The 17,025-nt window shown below is 40.0% G+C and overlaps 3 protein-coding genes, 1 non-coding gene and 1 pseudogene across 4 annotated transcripts; 1 reads left to right on the top strand and 4 right to left on the bottom strand.

The window, feature by feature from the left end:
• Nucleotides 1-72: 72 nt before the first annotated feature.
• On the bottom strand, nt 73-6,272 carry LOC111499467 (annotated as a pseudogene).
• On the bottom strand, nt 4,968-5,103 carry LOC111473242. The gene has a single exon (XR_002715616.1). It is a non-coding gene; the product is annotated as a small nucleolar RNA Z247 (small nucleolar RNA).
• Nucleotides 6,273-7,018: 746 nt separating the features above from the next.
• Nucleotides 7,019-8,631, bottom strand: LOC111472185 (vinorine synthase-like). Its single transcript, XM_023117834.1, has 2 exons — nt 7,890-8,631; nt 7,019-7,783 (listed from the first exon to the last, which is right to left on the bottom strand). The coding sequence occupies exons 1-2, from the start codon at nt 8,448-8,450 to the stop codon at nt 7,046-7,048; spliced, it is 1,299 nt and encodes a 432-aa protein (XP_022973602.1). The 5' UTR covers nt 8,451-8,631; the 3' UTR covers nt 7,019-7,045.
• Nucleotides 8,632-9,618: 987 nt separating this feature from the next.
• On the bottom strand, nt 9,619-12,785 carry LOC111496221 (CBBY-like protein). The gene is made up of 8 exons (XM_023146593.1): nt 12,341-12,785; nt 12,025-12,095; nt 11,708-11,866; nt 11,117-11,183; nt 10,725-10,820; nt 10,424-10,470; nt 10,231-10,311; nt 9,619-10,016 (listed from the first exon to the last, which is right to left on the bottom strand). Exons 1-8 carry the CDS (start codon nt 12,653-12,655, stop codon nt 9,893-9,895), a joined length of 960 nt encoding a protein of 319 aa, XP_023002361.1. The 5' UTR covers nt 12,656-12,785; the 3' UTR covers nt 9,619-9,892.
• Nucleotides 12,786-13,166: 381 nt separating this feature from the next.
• LOC111496204 (elongator complex protein 3) lies at nt 13,167-16,656 on the top strand. The gene is made up of 9 exons (XM_023146570.1): nt 13,167-13,703; nt 14,154-14,223; nt 14,297-14,469; nt 14,709-14,883; nt 15,133-15,299; nt 15,486-15,705; nt 15,822-15,926; nt 16,067-16,219; nt 16,313-16,656. The coding sequence occupies exons 1-9, from the start codon at nt 13,231-13,233 to the stop codon at nt 16,469-16,471; spliced, it is 1,695 nt and encodes a 564-aa protein (XP_023002338.1). The 5' UTR covers nt 13,167-13,230; the 3' UTR covers nt 16,472-16,656.
• Nucleotides 16,657-17,025: the final 369 nt, after the last annotated feature.

The following is a 17,025-nucleotide window of genomic DNA, read 5'->3' on the forward strand; positions in this document are numbered from 1 at the left end:
CACCCATGTGTGTTTCATAAATAACAAAATTCGGGACCGAATTTGATGAAAACATGGAGCTCTTTTTTTTTGTTTGTTTGTTTGTTCATTTCTTAGTGTTGAATGCTTGACATTGTTCTGTTCATCGAACAGAGGCAGGAATAAAAGAAAGTGTTCGTTGTTTTGTAATGCAAGAATGGATTGGGATTGGGATTGGGATTGGGATTTGGATTTGGATATGGATTTCATTTCAAGAACAGAAAATAGAGACAGAAAGAAAAGTACACAAATAACATGAAGAGCTAACCTGAGCAAAAGGAAAGAAGCTCTTGGTCCTTTTCGAAGATGGCCATGTCTTCTTCCTTCAAGTTCACCCAAGCTTCAACGCCATCACCATCAGAAGCATCCATTAAAACGACTACGTTTCGGAAAGGCCGGCTTGGACTGCAAACCCATGTGGGCTTCCCCCATCCAAAATCAGCTTCATAAATGGGAAATCTACACATACTTGTGAAGCTCCAGAGATGGATCTCTCCGGTGGAGCGTTGTTTGTCCAATTGCTTCATCAGATTCAACAAGTTTTCAGGATCTTCTAGGTTTTTCACAAAACCAGAGTCGATTTCTTGTATGGCGGCTCTTACTTTGGCCACCAGAAGAGGTAGATCTTCATTCATCGCCACAGGGGTTGTTGCCGCTGTAAACCAGGATACATTGCCAAACGAATTTTCTGGCAACGGCGGATCCCTCCTTGCTCGTAAGTTCACCGGATATAGCGCTCCAAACAGCTTTGCCTTCACTGGACTCCTTCGAGCCAAAGCCATTAAGCGTAGCCAAATGAAGGCTGAAACAGCCACCACACGCGATGGAGGATTCACGACGGAGCCACCACCAGCACCGGTAGCGAGTTCTTTCAAGGAAGCTATGTGAGATTTGGTGAACACGAGTCTCTTACTCGAGATCTTCTCTTTTGAGGCTGGATTTCTCGCTTGAAACCCGGAATTTTTCTAGGTGGGAAGAGTTTCACAGCATCAAAATTATGCTCCAAAACAGACTCGTTACCTCCTCTGGCGTAGGCGGCCCACGCTTTTACAAAAGCCGCGACGGAAGCCCCGTCCGCGAGCTTGTGCGAAAGACAAACAGCCACCGCTACTCCGCCGCAGATGAAGCTACTGAACTGAACAACGAGCAGAAACTCGCTTCCATTTCTCGATTCTGCACTTGGCATCAATCGGCGCAAAACGCCTATCAAGTTTATGCAAAACTGTACCTCACACTATTGAGGACATATTCTATTTATATTGGCAAAAGATTAACTAATAGATCCGATTTCATAGGAAACTAACGAAGTAAGCCTATTCTTATGGCATGACCAACTTCAAGCTATTCTAATGGATTGACCAATTCTAACAGTCCCCTTCAATCCCAACAAGTCTTGTACATGTTGAGATTGTTACAATGTGTAGTAAAAGGAGTTTTAGACAGTGGTTTTGTCAGGATATCAGCTACTTGATCACTTGATGAAATGAACCGAACTTCCATTGCTTTACGTGCTACTTGTTCTCGAACAAAATGAAAATCAACTTCAATATGTTTCGTTCTAGCATGAAATACTGGATTTGAAGTTAAATATGTAGCTCCGAGGTTGTCACACCAGAGGCGAGGAGCCTTTGATTGATACACGCCCAGTTCCTTCAGTAATGACTTGATCCAAATCATTTCTGCAGTAAGATTCGCAATGGCCTTGTATTCTGCTTCGGTGCTTGATCTTGACACTGTAGCCTGTTTTCTGGAACTCCATGAGATTAGATTTGCTCCAAGAAATACAGCAAAGCCGCTAGTTGAACGTCGATCATCGGGACAACCAGCCCAATCAGCATCAGAAAACCCCGACAACATCATGGTTGATTTCTGAATTTTCACTCCTAATGCTAGTGTGCCTTTAACATAACGAAGAATTCTCTTCACAGCACCCCAATGAGCATCAGTAGGTGTATGAAGATATTGACACACTTTATTGACAGCAAATGCCAAATCAGGCCTAGTCATTGTCAAATATTGTAGTGCTCCCACTGTACTTCTGTATTTGAATTGTTCTTCAGCTGATAAGGGTATTCCTTGTTCTCTGAATAATTTTTCAGCAGAACCCATTGGTGTAGACATAGGTTTGCATTTTTCCATGTTTACTCTTTTCAACAAATCTAAAGCATATCGTCTCTGTGACAGTATGATACCATCTCGTGTTTTCTTGACTTCAATACCCAGAAAATACTCAAGATCACCCAAATCTTTTACTGCAAAATCTATTTTCAATTTCTGAATCAACCTTTCGGTTGCTTGATCAGAGGAGCTCACAATAATTATATCATCAACATAGATGAGCATATAGATAGTTATCTCTCTGTTTTTGAGAATAAAAAGAGATGAATCAGCTACTGAAGCCTTGAAGCCTAACTCAATAAGCTTTCCAGTCAACCTTGAATGCCAAGCTTTTGGGGCTTGTTTCAGGCCATAAAGGGCTTTCTTGAGCTTGCATATGTAATTCTTTGGTTTGGCTGAGTCTTGAAATCCTGGTGGTTGTCGCATGTACACTTCCTCTTTCAGAATTCCATGCAAAAATGCATTTTGGATATCAACTTGTCTCATATTCCAGCCCTTGGTTACTGCTAGCGAAAGAATGACCCTGATTGTTGACGGTTTGATCACAGGGCTAAAAGTATCAGTGTAATCAACACCAAATCTTTGCTTGAATCCTTTGGCAACTAATCTTGCTTTTAATCTTTCAACTGACCCATCTGCTTTTCTTTTCACTTTATACACCCATTTACTATCAATGAGATTTATTCCAGGTTTGGGTGGAACTAGATCCCAAGTGGCATTTCGTTTTAGCGCTGAGAGCTCATCATTCATTGCTCCTCTCCATCCTGGATGTTGCATGGCTTCCTGCAGGTTTCGAGGTTCAGTAGCAGTCTCTATGATCGGAGTTGTGATAGTTACAGCGCTTGCGAATTTTCTTGAGGTTTCTGAATATCTGATAGTTCCATCAGTGAATTGTTTAGCTTGTACAATGTTATTTCTCAACCTTGTTCGCATTGGATGTTGACTAGCTGCTTCAGTTGGTTGATCAGACACATGTTCATGAGTTTGGTTTTGAGCATTGATCGAACTGCTCTCAGCTTCATATTCTGCAATTTCCTCTGAACTTCTTGTATTATCTGCAGAAGATAAGCTGACACCAGACAAGTTGTCACTAGCAATATTATCAGTTTGACCATCATTCATATGGGAATTACTAACAACTGGTTCAATATCTGTAAGAGCATTTTCAGTGTAAAAACTAGCAAGTTTGGCTAAGGCTGGAAGTAGAACAGGATGATGTGGATTTGTGGTTTTGTTTGGTGGCTTAGATTCTTCAAAAGGAAAAATATTTTCATCGAAAACCACGTCTCTAGAGATGTAAATACGTCCTGTACTTCTATTTAAGCATTTATATCCCTTATGAGAAGAACTATAACCTAAGAATATACATCTAGTAGTTCTGAAACTCAGTTTCTTGTTGTTGTAAGGCCTTAAATTAGGCCAGCAAGCACAGCCAAACACCCTAAGCATGGAGTAGTCTGGACTTTTACCAAACAATTTATGAAGTGGTGTGTCTTGTTGTATGGTTCGGCTGGGCATTCTATTTATAAGAAAGCAAGCTGTGTTGAAAGCTTCATCCCAGTAGGATAGAGGCATGTTGGCTTGAGCGAGTAAAGCAAGGCCAGTTTCTACAATGTGTCTGTGTTTTCTTTCGACTAACCCATTCTGCTGGTGTGTGTGAGGACAGGAGATATGATGTTCAATGCCTGTGGATTTGAAATAATTGTGTAACCGATGGTATTCACCCCCCCAATCTGATTGGACGGAGCGAATTTTGGTATTTAGCATAGTTTCAACATGTTTTTGAAATTGAAGGAACACAGACTCAACATCAGATTTGCATCTCAGAAAGTAAATCCAAACATAACGACTAAAATCATCAACAAAGGAAACATAATATTTGGAATTATTTACTGACGCAATGGATGGACCCCATACATCAGTGTGAATTAATTGAAGGGGTGCTGTAGATACATGCTGAGAAGAACCAAATGGCAATTGATGTGCTTTCCCTAATTGACAAGCATTACAAATTGAGGAAGAGGGAATATTAGTATCTATAGCTAAATTATTATCTTGTAGAATTCTAATGGTAATTGGAGATGCAGGGTGCCCTAGCCTTCTGTGCCATTGTTCTTTCGAAAGTTTGGCTGTCAGCAAGGCTTGACTGAAATTATGCGGTAGAACGTATAGGCCATTCTTACATCTACCGTGGAGCAGGAGTTTCTTCGTGACTCGGTTCTTAACCAAAAAATAGTTTGGGTGAAATTCTACAACAGCATTATTATCAGATGCTAGTCTTTGTACTGAAATTAGGTGCTTATTGATTTTAGGAGCATATAGGATATGTTTCAGAACAAGAGATGAACCAGAAATTAATGAATTCCCAATATGAGAGATAGACAAACCTGCGCCATTTGCAACCTGAATTTGGTCGGTGCCAGTGTAGCGTTCTCTGGTGGTAAGCCTCTCTAGGTCATTGGTGATATGATCTGTGGCTCCAGTGTCAACATACCAGTTTGTGTCACTAGTGTATCCACTAGTTGCCAAAGCTGCTTGTTTGAGATTATTTTCGGCTTGATATGCCTGATCAAATCTGTGCCAGCATTGCAAAGCATCGTGATTGGGCTTACCACAAATCTGACAGACAATGCCTGAGCTGCTTTGTGTCTTTGATGGTTGACGTCCAGGATTGTTCACAGTACGCCTTGATTGTCCATGACCACTATTTAACTGACGACTACGACCGCGACTACCTCGACCTCCATTGGCACCTCCACGAATGGATATCCTATTGACATTGTTAGCAGATGAAAGTTGCTCAAATGTACCCTTACGCAAGTGCCGCATCTCATAGCTCAGCATGTGAGCATACACGTCGCTGACAGTGTATACATCTGTTCTGGTTGTAATGCTTGTGACTAGAGGATCATAATCTGGACCAAGTCCTTGCAGCATGTAGGCGATGAGTTCTTCATCCTCTATTCGCTTGCCAATGGCAGCAAGTGTATCACCAAGATGTTTTACTTTACGAAAGTAGTCAGCAATTGTCATGTCCTTTTTCTGGATAGTAGAGAGTTCCATACGGATCTGCATTGCTCTTGCTCGAGATGTGGAAGCAAATTGTCGCTCCAGCGTAATCCAGGCTTCTCGTGCAGTGGTGATTCCAACCATCGTGCTGAGAACCTCCTCAGTGACTGATGAGTTGATGAGGCTGAGTACCAGCTGGTCCTGGGGGTACCAGACTGTGAACTCAGGGTTGATGATAATTTTGCGATTCCCTGTTTCTTCACTTGGTTCAACGGCGATCGTCTGGCTTGGTGCAGGCATGGATCCATCCACAAAACCAACAAGGTTTTGGCTACGCAAGTAGGGAAGGATTTGGGTAGACCACAGTAGATAATTTTCTTGTGTAAGCTTAACACTAATCACCTGACTGATCGACGGAGAAGACATTGTGTTGATTGGGATTGACATGTTTAACAGCAGAGGCTATGGATCTCGTGGATCTTATTTGGGCTCTGATACCATATCAAGTTTATGCAAAACTGTACCTCACACTATTGAGGACATATTCTATTTATATTGGCAAAAGATTAACTAATAGATCCGATTTCATAGGAAACTAACGAAGTAAGCCTATTCTTATGGCATGACCAACTTCAAGCTATTCTAATGGATTGACCAATTCTAACAACGCCAATTTCAGGATTGTCCAAGAGATCCGAAATCTGGCAATCGACTTTCGCTTCCAAAAATTCCACTCCAACGTCGTTGCAATGGACATAGGATCTCTCCGCCATGGTTCCCGCCAAGTGTTTGAAGCTAGTCAGAGTTCGAGCAAGAGAATCCCTAATCTGGCGAACTTTAAGAGATCGATCGGCAAGATGTTGGGGATTGGAAGGGCGATAGAAGAAAATGGCGGGCGTTAAGGAGGGAGCCGCCATTTGATCGATCAATGAAAGTTCCCGGTAAGTTAAGGATGGAGGCGTTGGAGAAGAGGGCTTGATTATGTCGTTCGAAACGATCTCGACGCTGATATTTTCCATGAATGCAAATGCAGAATCACAACTGAAACCTTTTCTTCTCTGCTGAAGCGAGCAGGAGGTTGACGATGATCAGGAATATCGATCGTTTTATTTTTCATTTTATTAAATTATATGAATTTCAAATCTCTGCATCTAACCAATATAGAATAGAAAATGTATGGTTAGGTCTAATATTTGTACGCAAAGTTATTAAATATTATTGGGAGGGGACTACCATTATAAGCTTTTGCCAATGGACGATAATTAAAATTTTAAACCAATAAAATTTATTATTTTTTCACATGGGAATGATCATACCTTTCTTTTTTCTCACGTATTCAAATATAAAAAAGTCTTACCTTTCCTAATTTAATTTAGGGGAGCATCATGCGTTTATGATCAAATAATACCCTCTCTATTCGCGTGAGACTTTTTGAGGAAGCCCAAAAACCATGAGAGTTTATGTTTAAAGTGGACAATATCATATCATTGTAGAGAGTATGTTCGAACATGGTATCCAAAACCATGCCCTAAACTTAACCATGTCAATAGAATTCTCACAATTGTGGAGAGTAGCGTTTATCTAACATGGTATCAGAGCTATCCTCAAATGTCGAACAAAAGACTTCAAAAGAAAAAAATGAGTCGAGCCTCGATTAAGGAGAAACGTACTTTGTTCGAGTGGAGACGTTGGATAATGAAAGTCCCACATGGGAGAAGTGTCCATCAAACAATTTTTACTTAAATTAATAAAAATATTGTTGAAGTTTTCATTTATAAAATATTTTTATTGATAATACCTTTAAATATTTTAAGAATATGAATTAACTTTCAAAATATACATTAAAGTTTTAATATTAATGGTTTATTTGTATTTGTAAAAAGTTTTAATATTAATACTTTCAAAATGTAAAGGAAAGCAACTCAGAATCTCGTTGGAATAACTCCATATCTTCTTCCTTGAGCGTTACCCAAGCCTCAATCCCGTCGCCGTCTCTGGTTGTCATCAGAACCACCACATTCTTATACGGCCGGCTCGGACTGCAAACCCACGACGGCTTCCCCCACCCAAAGTCCGCTTCATATACCGGAAACCTACACCAGCTCGTGAAGTTGCAGAACTCCACCTCTCCGCCCGCCGCGTGCCCGTGTTTCCCCATCTTGCTCCACATATGCGACGGCACGCCGGCATGCTGTAACTTCCTCACGAGATCGCTGTCGATCTCTTCTATTGCGTTTCTTATCTGGTTCACTAAGTATTGATGTCGCTTTTCGATTTCAGTCTCTGCGACGGCGATGGCGAACCACCAGAGGTTGCCGGAGGAGTTCGGCGGTAATGGCGGATCCATCTTGCCGCGTATGTTCACGGCGTGGACTGCGGCGAAGACTTTTTCTTGTTCTGAATGTGGATTTATCTCCATGAATCGCTTCCATAAGAATGCTGAAACGGCTTCCACTCTCGTTGGCGGCTTCTCCAGAGATCCAGCGGCGGCCTCGTGCCGGAGTGCGGCTATGTTTGCTTTGTCGAACACGAATCTTTTCGTCACGATCTTGTCGTTTTGAACAACTTTGCTTCTCTTCAATCCTGGAATTTCCTTCGGCGGAAAGTACTTTGCACTGTCAAATAAGGGTTCCGAAACCTGCATTTCAAAAATTGAAAAAGAAATGTTGAGACTCTGTCGATTTCTGAGAATCAATGAAATTAGGGCTTTGAAATCGTGTTTGGTGGAGAGTTAATTTAGAAACCTGATCGCTATCTCCTCGATTGATGGCTGCCCACTCTCTGACAAATACGGTGGCGGAGAATCCGTCGACGAGCTTATGAGTGATACACAGAGCAATCGCCACTCCGCCGCAGTCAAACAAATTCAATCGGACGGCGAGAATTACATCTCTTCCGATCTCCGGTTCGACCGAATTGGCGTAAGGCTCAAACGGCAGCAACCGATGAAGGACTTTGAAATCAGGATTTTCCACCACTTCCGATAACTCGCAACCGACTCGTGCTTCAGAATACTCAACGCCTCTGTCGTTGCAATCAACGGAATATCCAGCACTTGACAAAGTTCCGGCGAAAGGATAGAAGAGAGTCAAAATCTCCGATAAAGACTTCTTCAACTGACGACTTCCAGAAAACCGATCGGCCCCGGGATTTTCAACGGCGGCATAGAAGAAGATGATCGGAGTATAATTGGACGGCGAAATCTGGTCGAGCAGCGAAAACTTGAGGTTTCTGCGCGACGGCGGAGTTGGAGAAGACGGCGAGATTATTTCGTCGGCGATCACCTGAATTAATTCGATCGCCATCCTCTCTGAATACAGAAGCTTTGGAACAGATTATGGCGGTTCTTATACGGGAAAATGGGTAATTATTTACAAATTTATTTAAAGCTACGGAAAGTTGAAGCTGATTATATAAAGTAAAATTTTAATGAATTAGTCAACGCTTGACCTTTGACTGAAGAATTGTGAATTATGATGCGACATTACCTTATGGAAATTATATTATGAGTGCCGCATATATTAAACTGTTTTAATGTAATAATATAATGTTTGAAAAAATAAATAAATACATAAAATAAACAATAACTACTTCTCGTCCATAGGTTTCAGAATATATTATTAATTCTTTAGAATTTAATATATAAATGCTGCTTATTTTGAATTGAATTATGACCAAGTCCCCCGATAATTTTTAATTTTGGAAATAACGAGATTAAAAAATATAGTTCTGACAATCCATGTCAGCTCAAGAAATACAAGGAAGAAACGACACGTCGGCACATAAATGAACAATAACAAATAAACAAAATGTTGTGGCACCCAACATTCCTTGTGATTATATTCTTAATGTTTCGACTCCTAGTCATTATGGATCTATTTAGTTGGCTCATCCTTGTTACCAATCTTACGTCCTAGAGATGAAGAGTTTGAAGGTATATTTTTCAGCCCCCGTTGCAACGGAAACCTTAACTTGTCCTACCTTAGCTTAAATTTAATCATGTAATGGCTGGAAATAGTAAGTTCGGTCCAAGCAAGTAAGACTTTAGTCATACCTTTTGACTTGGACTTACTCGTTTAGCTCGGTCGTCAAGGCAACCTACCTTTTTAAGAGTAGGGAGTGAGTGTCTTCCATCAATTTTCCTATAAATGACGGCTTAACTTAAGCATCTAAAAGCTCAATATAACTTCTTCATGCTATCAATATGGACCTTTTGGCTTGTTTGGTGCATTTAGGAGTTACCTCAACCAAAGTGTCGCAGAGTTGACCCTTTGAGTTGAAATGGGTTAGAATTTTTTTTTTTTTTTTTTTTTTTTTTTTTTTTTTTTTTTTTTTTTTTTTTTGATTGATGGTCCAAAGGACTTGAATAGGGGTATACAAACCGATCTAACCCAACCTTCTATTTTTCAAGTTGGGTTGAATCGGGTGGTCGAGAAGAAATGGAGATTACAAGTGATGTTTGAAGCCATTATGTGAGGATTGAAGATCATACGAACTGTATGTATACTGAGGATAGAAAGCAGAAGAGCAGGAACATGTTGAGCACGAGAATTCGAATGTAATGAAATCACTTCTGTCCTGATTAACGAGGGGAAAACAAGGATATATCAACAAATTGGCATACATAAGATTAATACGAAGACCTAAGCCAAGAAGCAACGATTAGCATCTCTCCACAAACACTCAGAGCGCAGCTTTCAGTCTTCAGCGAGTGAAAACTATGAACTGGTTCGGTGCTTCCATGGTCTTAGCTAACATACTGCTTCTCAAGAAGGCTTCCACAGAATGCCAAATCAAAACGCTCTTCTGGGGGATCTCCAATGCAGTCAAACACTGCATCTGCATTTACAAAGTCTTCCTCGGCCGTGTACCTGAAACACGGATTAACGCAAACATCTTATCACGAAGAAGAAAAGAAGGTAGATTCGTATGTGTTTTAGAACCATAACTACATATAGGAGCAGACAGTAAACAATGGAAGGAGGAAAACTAGTTATGATCCTGCCAAAGAAATGAACAGAATAAGGCATGATCTAGTATGAAGAATATGTCCCAATAAACTAAGGCCATAGACGAGAAACTCACCCACTCTTTGTCACTATGCACTTCATTCCAGCCGATTTGGCAGCAGCAAGGCCAATGGCACTATCCTCCACCACAACACAACTACACAAAATAGAAACTGCATAAATGAGACTACTCTTGTCAAAAGAAGATACTTTTCAAGTGGTCCTATCAAATTTTCATGCATGCTAGCTGATGGAACATGCTGTCGTACCTAGAAGGATCGACGCCCAGGGTGTTGGCTGCTAAAATATAGATAGCCTGCAAGGAAGAAAGCATTTTAGTGGTTACAGAGCACTAACTTCTCTTTAAGTCTAGTCAAAAAATTTAGTAAACCTGAAGTAGATGGATGTCTAACATGTTTCCAGGTGTGACCATGTGAAATAGTAAAGAAAAAAGTAGTTCTCCGTAGCAATAATGAATGATAAAGTAAAAACTTCAAGTATGAGACTAAATCAAGTGGAACGTAGATATGTTCCTAGCAATCAACACTTGAGAGCGATAAAAAATCTTACTGGGTCAGGCTTCTTTCGAGGCACTACGTCTCCCGCAAATATCTTGATCTGCTCAGCTCGTTGAGGTCCCAGTAAAAATGATACTATCGCAGAGACCTACAATTGAATGGATGAAGTTCAGCTGTCACAATCATAAACAGATGCAAGAAACATTATTTCAATTAATCTAGTTTCAAACACTAGAGTTTTCTTGTAGTGTCTACAATCAATATAAAGCATCGTTCTAGAGGAAAAAGAAAGTTTCTACAACAATAGTAAGAATAAATATCTGTAAAGCTATATCAGATCAAATGTCTTTCTCCAAAACATATATAGTGCAGGGAACATTTAAAGATGATCTTCCGAAAATTACAAACACAGACAACTATATTATAGAACCTGGCAATGCATACCGCCTTCTCATTAGAAGTGCTACAAACAGCTACTTTCACTCCGTTTCCTAATGCCTGATCTATTAACCTGCATAAGGCAGACATCTCCAAATAAGACAGACATAATAAGACTATGTCAATGAGAACATCTCCAAATAAATACAATTATTTAGCCCCTGTTTGATAACCATTTGGTTTTTAATTTTCAAAGATTGTGCTTGTTTACTCCCCGTTTCTTGATAGTAGTTTTCATCTTTATATGAAAAAATTTGAATTCTCAGCCAAATTCCAAAGTCCAAAATCAAAATTTAAAAAACTATATTCTTTTACCTTCCAAAATTTGGCTTCGATAACAAAAAAGAAAAAAAAAAAAAGGAACTCATAGGTGATAGTTGCGTTTATAAGCTTCATTTTCAAAAAATTAGGAACCAAGACTTACTAATCATTTACTCAAATCATGTTAGACCATTGTATTTCAATCCCAAATGGCTAAATTTCTTTTTCAATGCATTTTCTTCATGGTTCTGCATTCCCATTCCGATAACATATATAACTAACTGCATCAATATTACAGTATGCATGAAGCTCAGAGGAGTTAGTAAGGTAACTGACTTTGCAACACCAGGTCGAAGGGGTAGCAATTGCTTCTCAATAAGAGCCATGAACAGATCTGTCTTTCGCTTGTGAAGTCCAGCTATGAATGTCTTTCTTTCATCTTCACTCTTTGGAGCCTTTTCAGGCCATCCAACTTTATTGAAGTACGCTGTCATCCTACAAAAAGTCAAATACCATACAAAAACAGCCACCATTTTATTCCAAGAACTCCAACCAGAAAACAAAATTTTATTCAAATGCGTGAGCGACTGATGTAAGTGCAAATGAACTTCAATTATCAAAATTTCGTAGCCGATCAAATTTTGAGTAATTACCTTTCTTTTCCACCTCCAATTTTGAGTAATTCACCATACAAATCTACATCCCAGGTAACGCCCAATTCTTTCTGTGGAATCATTTCAATTACGTTACTGTTAGGTTTAGACTACCCGTTAATCAAAACTAGTATAGTCCCGAATCAACCAACTGAATCAGGAAAAAAATTCAATCAACCAAATGCCATTAAGTTCTTTGGAGTTTAATACCATCGCCAAGTACTAAACATCGCTTATTATTGAAACTGCCCAGTTCAAAAATCGGCGACAGAGACGCAGACAAGCAAAGAAGAAATAGAGAAGAAAAGAGCGAAACCTCTTGAAAAGTCTCATTGAAGGAAATCCGATGGCCATCCTTTTCAGTATCGACGAGAACCCCATCGCAATCGAAAAGAAGGGCAGACGGAAGAACAGAGGAAGAAGCCTGGCAATTGATCCCAATAGAAGCATTCTTAGCGCCGATTGGCCTGGTTCTCGAAGATCGATACAAACGTATCCGTTTGCCCACAATGGAAGTGGATAAACTTGTGGTATTGGGTTTGAAATAAGCAACGGTGGTGGAACTGGGAAGGCAAGGCGTTTTTGAAGTAGAAATCGAAGCTGAGGAGACGGAGAGTGTAGTTGCCGCCATCGGAATCCAGTCTCCTTTCTCCTCTGTTGCTTTTCTGAACTATTAAAGTTGGAATTCAGTGGAGCATTTTAACGGCTTTCACGACGAGCTTATCCACCGGAGAACCACAGAATCGTTTTTTAGGGAGGCCCTTAGCATGGACTGCGCGCCACAAGGCGCTTCCATCCAAACGATGTCGTTTTTCTGAGAATAACGGTTCGGTCGTTGAATACAAGATCCATTAGTTAAATATTTGGAAAAAAAAAAAAAAAATCAATAAAAATATTATTATATATATTGTGTGTGTGTGTCTTTTTTTTTTAATTAAATAATAAATTTGTTGTTTTTTTTTTTTTTAATTTATAGAGGTTAAATTATAATTTTCGTTGGATCATAGGAATAAAATTTGCATGTTACCTAAAAAAAACTATTAGGGACTTGAGGAAATGTTTATCCTTTAATTGATAAGGCTATTTACGTCTTTTTGATTGTTAAATAGGTTAATATTCCAATGTGGCGAAGTGCTAAAACCCTGGAATCATTCTGGCTTCAATAAAGAAGAAAGCCCATTCTACGAAGAAGGTTTCTCTGCTCTCATGGCGACTGCAGTGGTGGCGGAATCGGCTCGGAAACTACCTCGGCCTGGCCGGGGGGGATTCGAAGGTCATGGGTTTTCCGAGGAGGAAGGACGAGTTCGTGCCATTGCTGAGATTGTCAATTCCATGGTCGACCTTTCACGAAAAGGGCAAAACGTCGATCTGAACGCTCTGAAATCCGCTGCCTGCCGGAAATATGGCCTTGCACGGGCCCCAAAGCTTGTCGAGATGATTGCGGCGCTTCCCGAGTCGGACCGCGAGGCACTGCTGCCGAAGCTTCGAGCCAAGCCGGTTCGAACAGCCTCCGGTATCGCAGTCGTGGCGGTGATGTCTAAACCGCATCGGTGCCCTCATATTGCTACGACGGGGAATATTTGTGTATACTGCCCCGGAGGACCTGATTCGGACTTTGAGTACAGTACTCAATCTTACACTGGTTATGAGCCCACAAGCATGCGTGCAATTCGTGCAAGGTTGGTTGTAACTTGTAACTTCTCAAGTCTCGAACTTTTTGCTTCACGAGTATTTGTTCCATCTTTATTATTATGTTATTGGATGCCTTGCACATCTATGTCGAGGAAAGAGCGTGTTTAGAACACAGTATTTTGGCTAAGAAAGTATTAAATTTCTAAATTCATGGATAAAATATTTTTAGCCCAGAGTAAACCGAGGTGGGGTTCTTTGAAACTACTACGGGAGTGAAGAAAATGAATGCGAGTAACTGGCATCTGCTTGTCGTGGAAAATTAACTATAAGAAGCATGCTTTCCTTGGCCCAGTCTGTTTGCTTCACTAGATATATGAATATCTTTAGGGTGTACTACAATCATTGTTGCTTTTGCTTGTCAGTTCTTAATGATATTGAGTTGCTTTGCATACGTTCTGAGATCATTTTCATCTTACCTGCCACCGCTTTGATTGTAGATACAACCCATATGTCCAGGCTAGAAGTCGGATAGATCAACTGAAGCGTTTGGGCCATAGTGTTGATAAGGTTCCTTTTTCTTCTCTCCAAATTTTTTTTTCTATCATAGTAAAATATCATAAAATTGTCTGTTTACTTTCAGGTTGAGTTCATCTTAATGGGTGGGACTTTCATGTCACTGCCAGCTGATTATCGTGATTACTTTATAAGGAATCTTCATGATGCTTTGTCAGGGCATACATCTGCCAATGTTGAAGAGGCAGTTGCCTACTCTGAGCACAGTGCAGTTAAATGTATTGGCATGACAATAGAAACGTGAGTTTTCCCCCCAAACTTTCAAGTTTTGAGCTTTACATTTCCTCGTCTCTGTATTATACCAGTTCAAACTGTTTCAAACTTTTATCTTTGTGAATTATTCATTGGATACGTTATTACTGCAATTAAGATCACGTACGACCACTCCTTGCCGTGGTCTATTATAAGCTCCTGAGACTGTGTTTTTGTTTAATTAGTAAAAAAAAGATTTCATTGCTTATCTGTTTTTGCTTAACCAGGAGGCCTGATTATTGTCTTGGACCTCACTTGAGGCAAATGCTTTCTTATGGTTGTACACGCCTGGAGATCGGAGTTCAAAGTACATATGAGGATGTAGCTCGAGACACTAACAGAGGGCATACTGTAGCTGCTGTGGCTGATTGCTTTTGCTTGGCAAAGGATGCTGGTTTCAAGGTTTGTAGTAGCAAATTTGCAAAGAATAAAGCTAACTCATTGATAAACCATTTGCAAGGCAACCTTAGATCTGTGGCCAGTTAAGGATTTAAATTTATTGTTCATGTGACTTGATCTTCTCTTAGTAGGTTTTCTCCCCATTTGGCATTCCTTGAAGTTTGGGTAGCATCATCATCATGTTGCATTGTTAACAATGCATCTTTTTACATTTTTCTGAAGTTTGAAATTAACTTTTTGCTTTTCTTGTAGGTTGTAGCACACATGATGCCTGATCTTCCTAATGTTGGGGTTGAGAGGGACCTGGAAAGTTTTCGGGAGTTCTTTGAGAACCCTTCATTTAGAGCAGATGGGCTCAAAATATATCCCACGCTTGTGATCCGTGGAACTGGGCTCTATGAACTATGGAAAACTGGCAGGCAAGTAGCTATTTGTACAATCTCACTATGGAACATTGTTATTTTCTCAAACTTGAAAAGAGATGTTCGAATCATGACCCTTGTTTTATAAATTAAATGATCATGTTCCCAATTGAAATATTTTTGTGTGAAAATAGTAATGGTGATAACTATTGCAGATCATCATAAATGTTCATGCATATGCAGGTATAGAAACTATCCACCAGAGCAACTTGTTGATATTGTGGCGAGAATCCTAGCTCTGGTACCTCCCTGGACTCGAGTATATAGAGTACAACGGGATATCCCAATGCCTCTGGTTACTTCTGGTGTAGAGAAAGGAAATCTTCGAGAGTTAGCTCTAGCTCGAATGGATGATTTGGGCTTGAAATGCCGTGATGTTCGGACTCGAGAAGCTGGAATTCAGGTTAATTAACAAATGGAGCTTTATGTTCTTTAGTCACACTTCTTATATTCCCAATTTAAACCTAGTACTCTGCCTTAGTGAAGGATGTTAAAAGCCTTCCCATTTTGTGACTTCAGGACATTCATCACAAGATTAAACCTGAAGAAGTTGAGCTTGTCCGTCGTGATTATATGGCCAATGAAGGCTGGGAAACGTTTCTATCATATGAAGATGTTCGGCAGGTATCTTATCCCCATACCCCATGTCCTCAGTTTTTTCATGCAATTACAAATTCAAGGCTAATGCTGTGTTACAATTGTGATGCATGGCCATAGCTTGCATGTTGTAGGCTCGTATTACTAGAACTTGAATTTTTATGCAGGACATTCTTGTTGGTCTGCTCCGGCTGAGAAGATGTGGTCGCAACACCACTTGTCCTGAGCTGGTTGGGAAGTGTTCCATTGTTCGTGAACTCCATGTGTATGGAACTGCCGTTCCGGTTCATGGACGTGATACTGAGAAGCTACAACACCAGGTAATACAGCCCCCTCTTTTCTACAAGCTGCATTAAAGAGGAAAGAAAATCCTTTTCTATGCAAAAGAATTAAGAGTATTACTGGATCTTTAGGGTTATGGCACGCTTTTGATGGAGGAGGCAGAGCGGATAGCTCGAATGGAGCATCGATCAACAAAGATTGCTGTTATATCAGGCGTTGGAACACGTCATTATTATAGAAAATTAGGCTATGAACTAGAGGGACCTTACATGGTGAAAAGCCTGGACTGATGAGATTGAATCAATTTTGTTATGATGGTATCACTTAAATGCTATGTTGTATGCTTCTTTTCCTTTTATTGCCCTCAAAGTTGATCCTTTCGTTTTTGGTAATTGATTATTTTTCTTACTTCTATACTTGGTTTGAAATATATCTCATTCGTCCCTTGGTTATGTATAATGGATAAATTTCTTCCTAGTGTTGCATTATTTCTTTCAAAACTCGCTCTATTTGTTGATGTAATAAAAGTGGGTAAATAAATTTGTTTTAGAAATAGATAAGTAAAAAGATAACAACCGTTGAAATAAGTAATCCAATGTTTTACCCAAATGAGAGAAAATTTCAACTTTTTTTTAAGGACTTAAATTTATAACTTTTTCCTCCCAGTATGTTCCCTCGGAAGAACAATCCTTTCTTGGTGTCGGTTTGGGTTCTCCAGGCTGCGGGAGTAGAAGGAATACGATGTTGATGCCGATGTGAAGGACATGGCTACGGATGTTGTGATGCTCTCTCCCTCAGAACTTCCTCAGGACTTGATTTGCAATCTTTTGAAGAAGCATATGGT

This window comes from Cucurbita maxima, unplaced genomic scaffold (assembly GCF_002738345.1).
Source record: "Cucurbita maxima cultivar Rimu unplaced genomic scaffold, Cmax_1.0 Cma_Scf00002, whole genome shotgun sequence".
Lineage (NCBI taxonomy): Eukaryota > Viridiplantae > Streptophyta > Magnoliopsida > Cucurbitales > Cucurbitaceae > Cucurbita > Cucurbita maxima.

Bases quoted from the DNA above. Each gene is read 5' to 3' on its own strand.
- LOC111496221 (XM_023146593.1), bottom strand. From the start codon at position 12,655: ATGGCGGCAACTACACTCTCCGTCTCCTCAGCTTCGATTTCTACTTCA. The intron at 10,471-10,724 runs GTAAGATTTTTT...TCTTCCTTGCAG, and splicing joins CTCGAAAGAAGCCTGACCCA to GCTATCTATATTTTAGCAGC. The intron at 10,312-10,423 runs GTACGACAGCAT...TATTTTGTGTAG, and splicing joins CTGGGCGTCGATCCTTCTAG to TTGTGTTGTGGTGGAGGATA.
- LOC111472185 (XM_023117834.1), bottom strand. From the start codon at position 8,450: ATGGCGATCGAATTAATTCAGGTGATCGCCGACGAAATAATCTCGCCG. The intron at 7,784-7,889 runs GTTTCTAAATTA...TTTGAAATGCAG, and splicing joins ATCGAGGAGATAGCGATCAG to GTTTCGGAACCCTTATTTGA.
- LOC111496204 (XM_023146570.1), top strand. From the start codon at position 13,231: ATGGCGACTGCAGTGGTGGCGGAATCGGCTCGGAAACTACCTCGGCCT. The intron at 15,927-16,066 runs GTATCTTATCCC...ATTTTTATGCAG, and splicing joins CATATGAAGATGTTCGGCAG to GACATTCTTGTTGGTCTGCT. The intron at 16,220-16,312 runs GTAATACAGCCC...CTGGATCTTTAG, and splicing joins CTGAGAAGCTACAACACCAG to GGTTATGGCACGCTTTTGAT.